The 13,898-nt window shown below is 45.3% G+C and overlaps 1 protein-coding gene across 1 annotated transcript; it reads right to left on the bottom strand.

Moving 5' to 3' along the window:
• Positions 1-4,291: 4,291 nt before the first annotated feature.
• LOC310965821 (proline-rich transmembrane protein 3) lies at positions 4,292-9,979 on the bottom strand (the record flags this gene model as incomplete). Its single annotated transcript, XM_083939574.1, has 3 exons — positions 4,292-4,540; positions 8,150-9,171; positions 9,919-9,979. The coding sequence occupies 3 exons, from the start codon at positions 9,977-9,979 to the stop codon at positions 4,292-4,294; spliced, it is 1,332 nt and encodes a 443-aa protein (XP_083795700.1).
• Between the last annotated feature and the right edge of the window lie 3,919 nt (positions 9,980-13,898).

The following is a 13,898-nucleotide window of genomic DNA, read 5'->3' as shown; positions in this document are numbered from 1 at the left end:
CACAACACACACACACCAGGAAGAGGACCCCCCCACAACACAACACACACACACCAGGAAGAGGACCCCCCCCCCCACAACACAACACACACCAGGAAGAGGACCCCCCCCCACAACAAAACACACACCAGGAAGAGGATCCCCCCACAACACAACACAACACACACCAGGAAGAGGACCCCCCCACAACACAACACACACCAGGAAGAGGACCCCCCCCCCCACAACACAACACACACCATGAAGAGGACCCCCCCACAACACAAAACACACCAGGAAGAGGACCCCCCCCCCCCACACACACACACACACACACAACACACACCAGGAAGAGGACCCCCCCACAACACAACACACACCAGGAAGAGGACCCCCCCCCCCCCCACAACACAACACACACCAGGAAGAGGACCCCCCACAACACAACACACACCAGGAAGAGGACCCCCCCCCCCCCACAACAGAACACACCCCAGGAAGAGGACCCCCCCACAACACAAAACACACCAGGAAGAGGACCCCCCCCCCCACACACACACACACACAACACACACCAGGAAGAGGACCCCCCCACAACACAACACACACCAGGAAGAGGACCCCCCCCCCCCCCACAACACAACACACACCATGAAGAGGACCCCCCCACAACACAACACACACCAGGAAGAGGACCCCCCCCCCCCCCACAACACAACACACACCAGGAAGAGGACCCCCCCCCCCCCCCACAACACAACACACACCATGAAGAGGACCCCCCCACAACACAACACACACCAGGAAGAGGACCCCCCCCCCCCCACAACAAAACACACACCAGGAAGAGGATCCCCCCACAACACAACACAACACACACCAGGTAGAGGACCCCCCCCCCCCCCCACAACAGAACACACACCAGGAAGAGGACCCCCCCCCCCCCCACAACACAACACTCACCAGGAAGAGGACCCCCCCCCACAACACACACACACCAGGAAGAGGACCCCCCCACAACACAACACACACACACCAGGAAGAGGATCCCCCCACAACACAACACACACCAGGAAGAGGATCCCCCCACAACACAACACACACCAGGAAGAGGACCCCCCCCCCCCCCACAACACCACACACACCAGGAAGAGGATCCCCCCACAACACAACACACACCGGGAAGAGGACCCCCCCCCCCCACACACACACACACACACAACACCACACACACCAGGAAGAGGACCCCCCCACAACACAACACACACCAGGAAGAGGACCCCCCACAACACAACACACACCAGGAAGAGGACCCCCCCACCCCAAGACAACACACACCAGGAAGAGGAACCCCCCACAACACAACACACACCAGGAAGAGGACCCCCCCACAACACAAAACACACCAGGAAGAGGACCCCCCCCCCCACACACACACACACACACACACACACACAATACACACCAGGAAGAGGACCCCCCCAAAACACAACACACACCAGGAAGAGGACCCCCCCCCCCACAACACAACACACACCAGGAAGAGGACCCCCCCCCCCACAACACAACACACACCAGGAAGAGGACCCCCCCACACACAACACAACACACACCAGGAAGAGGATCCCCCCCCCCAACACAACACACACCGGGAAGAGGACCCCCCCCCCCCACAACAGAACACACCCCAGGAAGAGGACCCCCCCCCCCCCAACACAACACACACCAGGAAGAGGACCCCCCCCCCCACAACACAAAACACACCAGGAAGAGGACCCCCCCCCCCACACACACACACACACACACAACACACACCAGGAAGAGGACCCCCCCACAACACAACACACACCAGGAAGAGGACCCCCCCCCCCCCACAACACAACACACACCAGGAAGAGGACCCCCCACAACACAACACACACCAGGAAGAGGACCCCCCCCCCCCCCCACAACAGAACACACCCCAGGAAGAGGACCCCCCCACAACACAAAACACACCAGGAAGAGGACCCCCCCCACACACACACACACACACACAACACACACCAGGAAGAGGACCCCCCCACAACACAACACACACCAGGAAGAGGACCCCCCCCCCCCCACAACACAACACACACCATGAAGAGGACCCCCCCACAACACAACACACACCAGGAAGAGGACCCCCCCCCCCACACACACACAACACAACACACACCAGGAAGAGGATCCCCCCACAACACAACACAACACACACCTGGAAGAGGATCCCCCCACAACACAACACACACCAGGAAGAGGACCCCCCCCCCCCCACAACAGAACACACACCAGGAAGAGGACCCCCCCCCCCCCCCCACAACACAAAACACACCAGGAAGAGGACCCCCCCACACACACACACACACACACACACACACACAACACACACCAGGAAGAGGACCCCCCCACAACACAACACACACCAGGAAGACCAAACTAACTAACTAAGTTATAGTTAGTTAGTTTGGTTCTTTATTGGAAAAAAGGCACAACACATGGACATCATATACAGATAACACACCCTCTCCCAATAAGTCCCCAGAACAACTTATAGACATATGGACAGCACAAAGACATGATCTGCATGTTTTCGTTTAGCGCTGTGGTCGCTGAGGGGACAAAATGAGCTTTCCTCCAGTCTAACACCCTGTGTCTGCGGCCAGAGGGGACTGAAGTGTGGGTTCAGGGGGTGAACCTGTGATAGCAAGGTCATTTGTTTCTTATTTTGCACAAGAGAACATGTACCGCTTCCCCTTTCCACTTGGACACTAGTGCAGTTTGGGTTGCTGTAAACTATTCTAGCCCACTACTCTGCACTTTTGTTTTACAATGTGCAAAAATTGTTGAAGGTTTTTTTTGTCCCCACCACTTTTGAAAACAAAGATTCCCAGTTATTTTAAAAGAAAAAAGAGAAAACTCACTGCTCCCTGCCTCTTCAATGAGAGTGTTTGCTTTCTTCGACTTCCATAATAGTAATTGTAATAATAATAGTGGGATTTTTGAACTGTCTGGAACAAAACTAGCAATTTTAGGACGTCAGCGCGGGCTCTGGTGCGATTCATCACTGTTCCCTATTTTCTGACATTTCGTGTTGACCAAACAATCAGTCAAGTAAATAATCATCAGGTTGATCGAGAAGGAAAACAGGTTTAAGTTGCAGCCCTAGAAACGGCCTTCATGCTGAAAAATAAAAATGTACAGAAAATATAACTTCACCAGAATAAATAGCCTAATATATTAACAACCACTTAAAGAAGAAAAAAACAATTAGTGTGTGTGTGGTTCAGCGTCTCTAGAATCCAGCTTCGACCCTGAAGATCTTTACACATTACTTAAAAAATATATTCAGACAACAACTGTGCAGTACCTTTATTTTTGTAAGAAAATGTACATTTTGAATTATTTTTGCTAAATGCAAAACAAGAAACTTCACCTGGAGAGTCTGTTACAGCTTTGCTTGCCAAATCTGAGAGGTTAATCAAAATGCACAAAGGAGGAGTCTGAAGCTTCAGCTTTGCCTGTTTCTTGCAACTGATTTTGGCCTTTGATGAGAAGGGAAAGGATCAAATGGAGGCATGGCGCGGAACATAGGCTGACGTTAGTGCTGATCGAATGGAGCTGGGTTTTCAGGAGGATCAGGAAATACCGGAATCAGAGTCTACTGAGAAACGTAATATGCTGCATATAAGGGTGTGGGTATAAAACTGCTTTTCAGCTGCAGGCGTTAGAGTGGTAACTGGTGGTTTAGTTGGTAAGAGTAGCAGCAGTTTGAGAGGGATACTTAGGAAGAGGATACAAGACAGGGATCTGGTAGGTCTGAGGATACACATGGGTTGGTTTGGGCTGCTGGATGATAGGTTAGGGATCCTGAAGACATTGAGTTTGACCTTGTGGACGCAGTGGGAGCTTTGGGAAAGGCAGGAACGGATATAGAGAAGGCATTTGAAACTGTGGCTGCTGGGGGAACATGAGGCTTCCCATCAGTGATGGTGGCAGATGTGGTTACCAAAGCCTCTGTGCTGGAGGTAAGAGGAGGAGGGTTTGTTGTATAGAAAATCCCAGGTACCATGGGGAATTGGTGGAAAAAAGGAAATGGAGACTGTGGAATCTGAGGTAGCTGGGTCGGGGGAGCACCAGTGTTTTTACTAGCAGTAGATTTCGTTCGTGGTACAGGTCTAGGAGAGGGAGGGTACTGAGAGAACTGTGGATACGTTGGCAGAAATGTAAATTCAGGGTACTGAGCTGCAGGTGCTTCTTGGATTTCAGAGTCTGTAGCTGTAGCATCACCTCAGAGAAACTGTGGACCGTGTGCCCCTGTACCCATAGGGGCAGGAGTGTGTGGGGGAGGAGTGGGTCCAGGAAACACAGAGTATTGAGAAAACACAGGAAACGTGCCGTACAGGCGACACTGCAGGACCTTGCCACCATCACTAGGAGGCGTAGTTGCTGCTGTGGCAGGCTTAATGTCCGGTAATGGAGGGCATGTGACTAAGAGCTCAGCATCCGCCAACAGAAGAGAGAGTAAATACTTCTCATCCTGCAAGGAAACAAGAGTACATTTACAAGCATGTGCACACTTCAGTTTCCATTTTTAAACACAAGGGGGCCCACCACACCGTGACCTCTATTCCCAAGGAGGGTGCAGTGAGGGTCAGACCTTCAGAACACAACACCACAACTACTACAGACCGATGAAAGGGACTTCCACGAGTCAGGCATTGCAACAGATGAAACAATTAGCTAAAGCAGCCTTCTAAAGGCAATAAAATACACAATATGTAAAGTCACTAACCCTTAACTTTGAGGTAGGAGTAAGAGGTCCCTTAGGCTGTTTGACATTATAAGAAAAGGTATAAAACCACTATCCAAGAGGAAGTGATGAGCTCTGACCCGTTTGACCTTCAGAGCCTTCAAGTTGTCACTTCATTGCACCGAGGGATCCATGGGCTTCAAGAAAAACAAGCACCCAGGGGAGTTTTTAGGCCAATTGTGTTGCAGTAGAACAGTATTTTGTCTATTATGTCACCACCCAAGGACACATATGCAGGCTACAGGAGCATTAGTGACATAATACACATTTTCTGCCTACCGTAGGGGCCACGTCTGTGGGATTCAATGTGTATGACACAACACATTCAGCTTCACAAGTCATCAAAAACTGCACATGGTCCTTAAAGACAAGGACACTGTTGCTACCATTGTTGGATTTTATGAGACTGTCATGCTGGTGATAAAACACATAACCCAAGTCTTGGTATTCACTCATTTGTAAGAGCCTTTATTGCTGCAGGCAAGAAGCAGCCATGCTCAGTATACACTAATGTGGCACAGATGTTCATTTATTATACACCCTCAAAACTAAATCGGGCAAATTGTACAAAAACACATACCTATAATACATTGCCTACAAATAAAAATAGGTCTGATTAATTTAAATGGTAAAATTTGAACAACTATAGCTGAGATGTAGTGTAATATTGAGTTGATACACCTCAATACAGGGGTGTCCAATCCTGCTCCTGAAGGGCCACTGCCCTGCATGTTTTAGGTGTCTCCCTATTTTAACACACCTGATTCTAATGATGTGCTCGTTTCACACATGTGAAGCTTGTCACAGGTTTGATAATTGTTGGGTGCGCATGTGCGAGATTTGCATGCTGCCTGTTACTGCTCCAGCCTTTGACTTCGCTTAAACAATTTCCCCCTGGGATTATTAAAGTATTTCTGATTCTGATTCTGAGGTGTGTTAGAGCAGGGAGAAACCTAAAACATGCAGGGCAGTGGACCTCCAGGAGTATGATTGGACACCCCTGACTTAATATATTAAATTAAATCATGTTGAACTTGAAAAAAAGGGATATAATCTTTTTGCGTGGGTGCTGTATTTATTTCAGTAGAGTAAAACTTGGGATCATTTATCAAAATGACACAAAAAATGTGTCTCAGACAGATAATTGGTTTCAAAAAAGAGTTTAACTCAAACTTTTAAGCTTTTATGTTATTCTGACTGAGGCTTAATGTCTGTATCCTGTTTCAAAAGTTAAAGTAGATGGACTTAATTAGAAGGCTGTGGCTCTGGGGTGCAGTGGGTGTTCCCCATACCAAAGATCAGCACTTCGACACTGAACCCCCAAATTGCTCCCTGTTCTGTGAATGGGTGTGAATGGAAGTCGCTTCGGATAAAAGCGTCAGCTAAATGAAATAATGTAATGTAAAGTGCATTGATGCTAGCTATAATAAACACAACTGACAGTTAAGGTTGCTTACTTTAATGAACACCATGATGTATGTGTAGGCTAGCCTTCTGTTGGTGTAAAGGACAAATCAAACATCGTAGAACCATATGACATCTGTGCTTTGCAAAATTTGTTACACATGAAAGCATCCAGGTGCAATTCTCAATGTTTTAATGCGACATTTATGCACATGGGAAGATGAATTATACAAAGTCACTTTATTTTATACACAATGAAAACATCCAATCTTCTCCGCAGAGATAAATTGCGCCGCTCTCACATATTATCAAAGGTGGGCAAAACAACTGCTCACATGACTTTCAACCAGTGAAGTGACACTAATCTGATGCAGTAGAGAGGTGTTGACCGGGATGATGCAGTTACTGATTAGAAACTGGTCTACCCTGAATACACAAATAACACTGGCACATAGAAAACATTTAAATATCTGTAAATTATGAAATGCTCATTATATCCACTGGAAGAATTTTCATGCAGTGTACTTGTGGATTATAAAGATACTTTACCCATTTTAATCTAGGTCTGTGTCATAGCAATTTGGCGTTTGGCCTGTCTTAGTGGAGGTCATCCCCTGTGTAACAGAGCAACGATCATTCAGCAGATTTCGGCAGATCTCCGATGCTTCATTCCGGGGAGCCTGCCGCCAATGAAAAGGGCCAAACGCTGTTCATCTGAACGCAATGTCTACATTGCCACGACACCCAACTGGATTCAAAACAGCAAAATATCTCTTTAAATTGTGTTACAGAAGACCCAATGTCAAATAACAATGACTAGTCTATCAATGTCCTAATATAAACCATTTCATTAGTTTCACAAATCTTAGGTTACCATAGACACGACCTTGCCTGTAGAGTATACCCCCGCAGCTCCTGCAGTCTATAAGAGATTCAACATACAGTCTATGCTTCACACAGAGAGCGTTTTTAGAAGTGTTTGTGGTTTGAGCTTATCTAAGTCTACACTGATTGATCAGCGGCCTGTCTGTGAGTCTGTATCACCAGAGGGTGATTCCCCTCACCTTCTACAGTGGACAGGGAAATAAAGTCAACAAATCAATTACAAACACTGTTGATTTCTTCACATGAAAAATATTTTGGTTCAGTAAATTTCTGCTGTCCTGGTAAAGGCAGGTTAGATTCAGCTGTGCTATGGGGGCCCATTCAGTGCGTGAGCTACGTGTTGTGTTGCAGGTTGGACACGACCTGCTGGTTCAATTAGGTAAGATGAGTTAAAGTAGGTTTAGAAGTGGCGTTTCTGACATAAGAGACAACTTAAAGGTCTGTGACATCTTCTACAGACCACTCATGCTGATGCGTCACTGCTGAGATTGCTGAGTTAAATTCTTCTCCATAACATGAAGCATCTGGAGACCCAACGCTATCATCATAATCAGTGTTAACACCTGACTGTAACGGTTCTTTAGCCTGGAAATGATCTACAGATGCAGAAACAGAGTCTGTATCCAACATCAACCCGTAGCCAACATAAGCTGGCGGGAATGTTAATGTACCGTCATTTCCATCAGAGGTGTCTGCACCCATAGTTTGAGTCCAAGACGGAGGTGGAGCTGTAAATAAACCGCCTGGCACAAGCTGTCCGCGGTAAAGAGCATAGTCAATGCTGCGCCTGAGGTTAATAGGCGATGGAGGCCGCATGTCAAATTCTATGAGTGAAAGAATACATTCATGTTCCCCAACTTGTTGCCACAGCAGTGCAGCCTGAGGGTCAGAGCTGCTGATGCTAACAGGATCTGATGCAATGGTTGTCGGTTGATCGTCGTACGGACACATTATGTTGTTGCTGAAACCTGTTTTAGTCAGGGTATAACTTGCCCAGTTATTTGGCATCAGGTCTTCCCAGGTTTTCTCTGATTTTCTTAGTGGTACTTTCGGCATGCTGGCCAAGACGGTACCCCACAAGCTTGTCTCCTCCATTGTTTTAGGCACCTCACTCCTGCCCTGCCCATGATAGCCCCTTAAATTGCCCTTAAATGGTGTCCAGAAGTTCCAGGATCCCAGGACAAGCAATGAGAATCCCCAAGCTAACTCAAGAATTCTGGCCCAAAACTGACTGAGCCACCAGCCCCAGCCAAAGCGCCTCCAGTTTCCTAGAAGCCCATAAAGCCAAAGGAGACTATACATCTGAAGGCTGCAGCAGATAAACCCGAGGAAGGCGCACACTGCTGTTAATCGCTTTGCGCGCTTTTCAATCCTCTGTGAAGGAACCCACTGAGGTACAGAAGACCCGAGGGGATATCGATGAGATAAAGACTTGAGGATTCCCATGCAGAATGGGAGGCCCCAGCAGAGGGAGAGGGTCTGTAGCAACAGCGGCGGAGCAGGGGATAAAGTTGGAGAAAAAAGGTCTGCTACAAGTAATGTAGTGCAATGTGATACAGCCAGCCCTCCGACCACCCACGGGTGCTGCAGCTTTAGTGGGAAAAGTAATAATTTCGGCCCTCTGAGTGTGACCAGTGTGAGGGCAACCTGCGCCCACAGAAGGAGCTGCAGAGGAGCATTATGGAGTGCTGCCAGAGTAGCACGAGACAGGATCTGACGGGAGCCATAAGGATCAAGTAGAAGGAGGACACCACGCAGACTACCACTCAGGATCAGGAGAGTATTTGCCAAAGTCAGGGCGTCCCAGAGGGGATGAGGAAGAGTGCATGCACTGGCCATTCCCATAACTGCCAGGACCGCCATCAATATGAAAAGGCTGGCACATCCATAGACATGTAGTTCCCAGGCAAATGCTAATGTCCGCCTCATGTCATCCCAGTGCAGGTTAGTGCCATTAGAGTTCGTGAGAACAACACAAGGACTCAGACCAAGCACACAGGGACCTCCAGACCCGGAAAGGTTCTGGTTCAGAGTGGAAGTTAACACATCATCCTTAGAGGTGTCCAAGCCTGAAAATGCAAAACAGAGGGAGGGAGAAAGAGGAAAATTCTTAGTTTTGATGTAGGAGAATTCCATTTGTAAACATATATTTTGAATGAATTGTGTATTGTTCTCTGTGGCTAATGGAGATTGTTTTCATATTACATTACAGACTCAGTTCAGAACTGACAATATTTTGTAAGATGATATCTTCGTATAACCTGACTCCGCCGGATGGATTGTTTCGTGTTATTCGCATTTGCTCGGCATATCCATCTGGGAACTCTCGTTTGGAGATCTTTTGGGAAGGGGCGAAAATACCGTTTGCTGATTGGATAAACCATCTGTCTATCGTGCCAAATCAACCAATCACAACAACATTCAGTAAAGGATATTTGTATCTTTTCCTCTCAGAAAAGCCTCCAGTGTCATTTTTTGCTCTCCTTTCGGAAGAGAAATACTCTCTAATTTTGATGAAACTTGCTCGATAGCTTTGTTCATCTCATCCGTTGAAGCCGCCATGTTGTTTACACTGAACAGTCGCTTCTCGTTGCGTCACACTTAAACCTGCCTCAAAACCAACGCTGAGTGAACGTTCGCTTAGCAACCTTCTCCAAATTATCGCTGTCGCACGTTACCAGACTGATCTGCAAGTAAAATACAACGGAGCTCCCAAGATCAGGATGGGCTTACGAGGCTAATCCTTATACCCAGTTAAAGAAAAGTAATTAGAAATATATGACGTATAATTTGGCTTCGATTAAGTGACGACTTACCATCCAGAAAATCATCATTCCCTATGGATGTAGGACTCTCTTTTAACTGTTCCTCAGTCATTATGTGGCTGCTTTCCAAGAGAGCTTCGTCTGAGATCACGAGCACACTGGAGTGAGTGTTTCCTATAATTGAAGCATTAGCTTCATCAGCTTCTTGGTCATGAGCCCCCGAGTGGTGTGGAGTAAGTGCTTGTGTTGTAGTTAATGTGATTCCAGACCCAACACGGTTTTCATTGCCGGCTCGCTCAGACTCCTTTGGAATGATGAGTGTCTGTGACGCTTTGCTGTCAACAATATGTCCGCTGCCCTCGACTGAGTCACTGCTGCTCTCTGTAGGGAAGATCAGTTCACGGGGCGAGCTGTCCGGGGCGTTGTTGTTTCTGCCCGTACTTTGAATTATTCGCACTGAATCAGAGTTGTCCAGTGAATGTGAAGTTTGACTAAGGCTCCCAAGTGAAGAGAGAGACAGGGTTAGCAAAATGAGGAGAAAAGATGAGCGCCCCATTTTTGACACCTTTGAAATTAAGTCCAAATCCAAAACCCTATAGAACAACAAAGAGAGAGAGAAATGTCAGGCACATCAGACTGACATCGGCCATGGAGATTACATTAATATAACTTTTCACTTAAAAACCCAGACCTTTAATCTGTATCTACAAGGTGCAGCGTTTTTACAGTGCACTATTTTATATATTTACGAAAGAGATGATATTAGAAAGACATTAGAGGTTAGGTAGAGGCAAAGAGTCCACAGATTTCCATGAGTAATTAATCTTACACACACTCCACAACATCTGTGGATGGTTTGTCTCAGCAAAAATACAACACAGCCCGGCAAAAACCTGGTTCACAGCATCAGCAGCCAATCTGATCTGTCTGTGACCTCTTGGCCTGTTCACACCTGGCATTAACAACTATCCTTTGGGATCTGATCACAAGTGGGCAGCTCTAATAAGTACGTCTGTTCACACCCGGCATTTGAGCTTGTCTCCACATCCGTCTGGAGTGATCACTTGTAATCGGATCTTTCCTGTTCTAGGCTATACGTAAATAAACTTGTGTGTAATTTCTTAGCATATATAAAAACCTGTGTTTTCCTCGAATGTGGTGATCTATGTTGTGAACGTATTACTCTGGATGAATGTTAATGCCAGGGCCTTTCGGTCACAAATGGCAAGTTGCCACTTCAGAAATATGAAGAATACATAATATGAAAGAAAACTATTAAGTGATTAAAATAGACAATAGAGCAAGTATTGTGCACAATGATACTATTTTGAGCATGACATAAACACTTTTACAGGTGATCTGATTTTCCAAATGCAAGGTGACTTTAGATGATACATTTATGTTATTTCTGTTTCTTTATTTTAAAACTTCTCCAAACAGGAACCACAAGTTTAAGAAACATATGTGCCGTGTGTCCTGACTTACTGTTGACAAATTGCACTATTTGATTTAAAAGGCATTCTGGCAAAAACAAATACAAGCAAGACTACCTGTAGTCTCTCAAACAGGCAGAGGATTTTCCAACTTTAGCAACTATTATTAATCATTTCACAACATTATAAAAACACAGTATCCTAAACAATCTCTCCTACAGTATAAACTAAACCAAAGATCTTAAAAACGCTCAAAACTACCAGGTACTCACATGTACCTGTGGTTCCTTCTGTTCTGCCGCCTTTTCAGTGTGTCATGGGTAGCGCTCCAAGTGTAACATCCGATTTCTGATGTGGTACATAAAGAGCTTCAAAGTGAGGGTTGAACCTTTTGGATTTACAGACATGCTCACAGTCTTCCACCTGACCTCTTATTCCTATTACTGCACCGGCTGGTGACTTGGCAGCCTCCCATCTTGATGTCTCTTGTTAAATCTATTGCAAAAATACCAGGGGCCAATTGTGAAAAAACAAAATGCTTGAAAAAGCACCTTGTGTTTGTTGAGTGTGTTATTGTCTTCACATATTGTATATACATTTTTTTTTTGTAAATAATTGACTATTAATAAAAGCCTCACCTGTCTCACCAAAGTTGTGTTAAGGTAAATCCCTTTTCTAAGGGATTACATTAAGTAGCACAAAGTCACATGAAGTGATAAAGTGAACCAACAAGTCATGCGCACTTGAGTATTGTTTCATGCCAACTCACTGGCCTATTAGTTTGAAACATATCCACATGCGAAACATGACTTGACATATGGAGAGTAGATGTTATGCATAGGCCTACTCTACGCTAACATGAATGACTGTCACAATCTCCACTTAGATAAATCTGTTCACTATCATTGTAGGCAACCTTATTTCAGAAAACATATTAATATAGGCCTACATGTATTACTCCCACCGCCACTTCCACCAGAAAGAGCCCCTGCAGTCTGCTGTGAGTGTGGGAATTAACTCTTTCCTGTCCAGTGTGAATAGGACAGACTGTGCACACAGTGCATCTGTGTTGGTCCACCTTAAGACGGGCTAGAGGCAGTTTGTTGTGGAGAGTACTGAGGGAGGCCCTCAGTAGCACATGCCTGGCTCTTTAAGGCAGACTGGGGAAGTTAGATTTTGTTAAAGGTACACACATTCAAATGTTTACCAGGCATCACCAGAACATCCATGGAAAACATTTTCACACTGCTGCAGATCATATATGTGTATGTGTCACTTTTAAATGACTAAACCTGCAACCTTGGTTTCCAGAGTCCTGCCGTACAAAAACAAAAGTATAGTGATAGAGGGGGCAGTCTCACAAAATACGGTCAATTTGGTAGCTTTTCCCATAGCTTTCAACTACATAGTAGATATGGTGTCTCATAGAGATGAACAACCAAATTCAGCAAAAAACAATAAAGACCTATCTATCTATCTATATATCTATCTATCTATCTATCTATCTATCTGTCTGTCTATCTATCTATCTATCTATCTATCTATCTATCTATCTATCTATCTATCTATCTATCTATCTATCTATCTATCTATCTATCTATCAGCTCAACGTGACTAAAACAAAGGAGCTCGTAGTGGATCTGAGGAGGGTAAAACCCCTGTGACCCCTGTCTCCATCCAGGGGGTCCCTGTGGACACTGTAGAGGAGTATAAGTACTTGGGGTGTACTTCAATAATAAGTGGAACTGGACTAGAAACGCAGAGGCTGTCTACAAAAAGGGCCAAAGTCGACTCTTCTTCCTGAGGAGGCTGAGGTCCTTTAACATCTGCCGGACGATGCTGAGGATGTTTTATGAGTCTGTTGTGGCCAGAGTGATCAGAGGCAGAGAGGAGGATGCTGTCCAGGCTCCGGTCTATCTTGGACAATATCTCCCACCCTCTCTACGACACACTGGCCCAGCAGAGGAGCACCTCCAGCAGAAGTCTCCTCGCACCCAGATGCACCACAGAGCGGCACCAGAAAATCTTTCCTGCCTGTGGTCATTAAACTATACAATGCATCCCTAGGAGAGTCTGTCACCCCCTTTCTGTAATACGGACTCAATCGTAAACAATCTGTTCTTTGCACATTTTTACTGTACTTTTGATCTGTATGTAATACTATTGTAAATTTGATATTGTATATATATATATTCATAGTTGTTTGTATAGCTGGAGTTTTAAACGAAAATAATTATTAAAGTATTTCTGATTCTGATTCTGATAAGCTATCTATCTTTCCATATATATATATATATATATATATATATATATATATATATATATATATATCATCTATCTATCCATCTATATTCATTTATATCTATCTGTCTATCTATATATTTCACTACTGTAAATATTCATTTCTGTAAATTGAAATTTGAGTCTTTTCTAATGTTAAGTCCGTATAATATTTGTTGTTCTGTAACAAAAATAATTCCCCCCCTGGGATTGTTAAAGTAAAGTATATATATCTATCTGATGGACATATATATATATATGAGTGCCTACTATATATATGCCTACTATATTTGCAATTCCCGCGTTCTCTTGTGTTAT

This window comes from Echiichthys vipera (genome assembly GCF_963691815.1).
Source record: "Echiichthys vipera genome assembly, chromosome: X".
NCBI classification, from domain to species: domain Eukaryota; kingdom Metazoa; phylum Chordata; class Actinopteri; order Perciformes; family Trachinidae; genus Echiichthys; species Echiichthys vipera.
The sequence above is the reverse complement of the archived record's forward strand: the minus strand, read 5'-3'. Positions and strand labels throughout refer to the sequence as shown.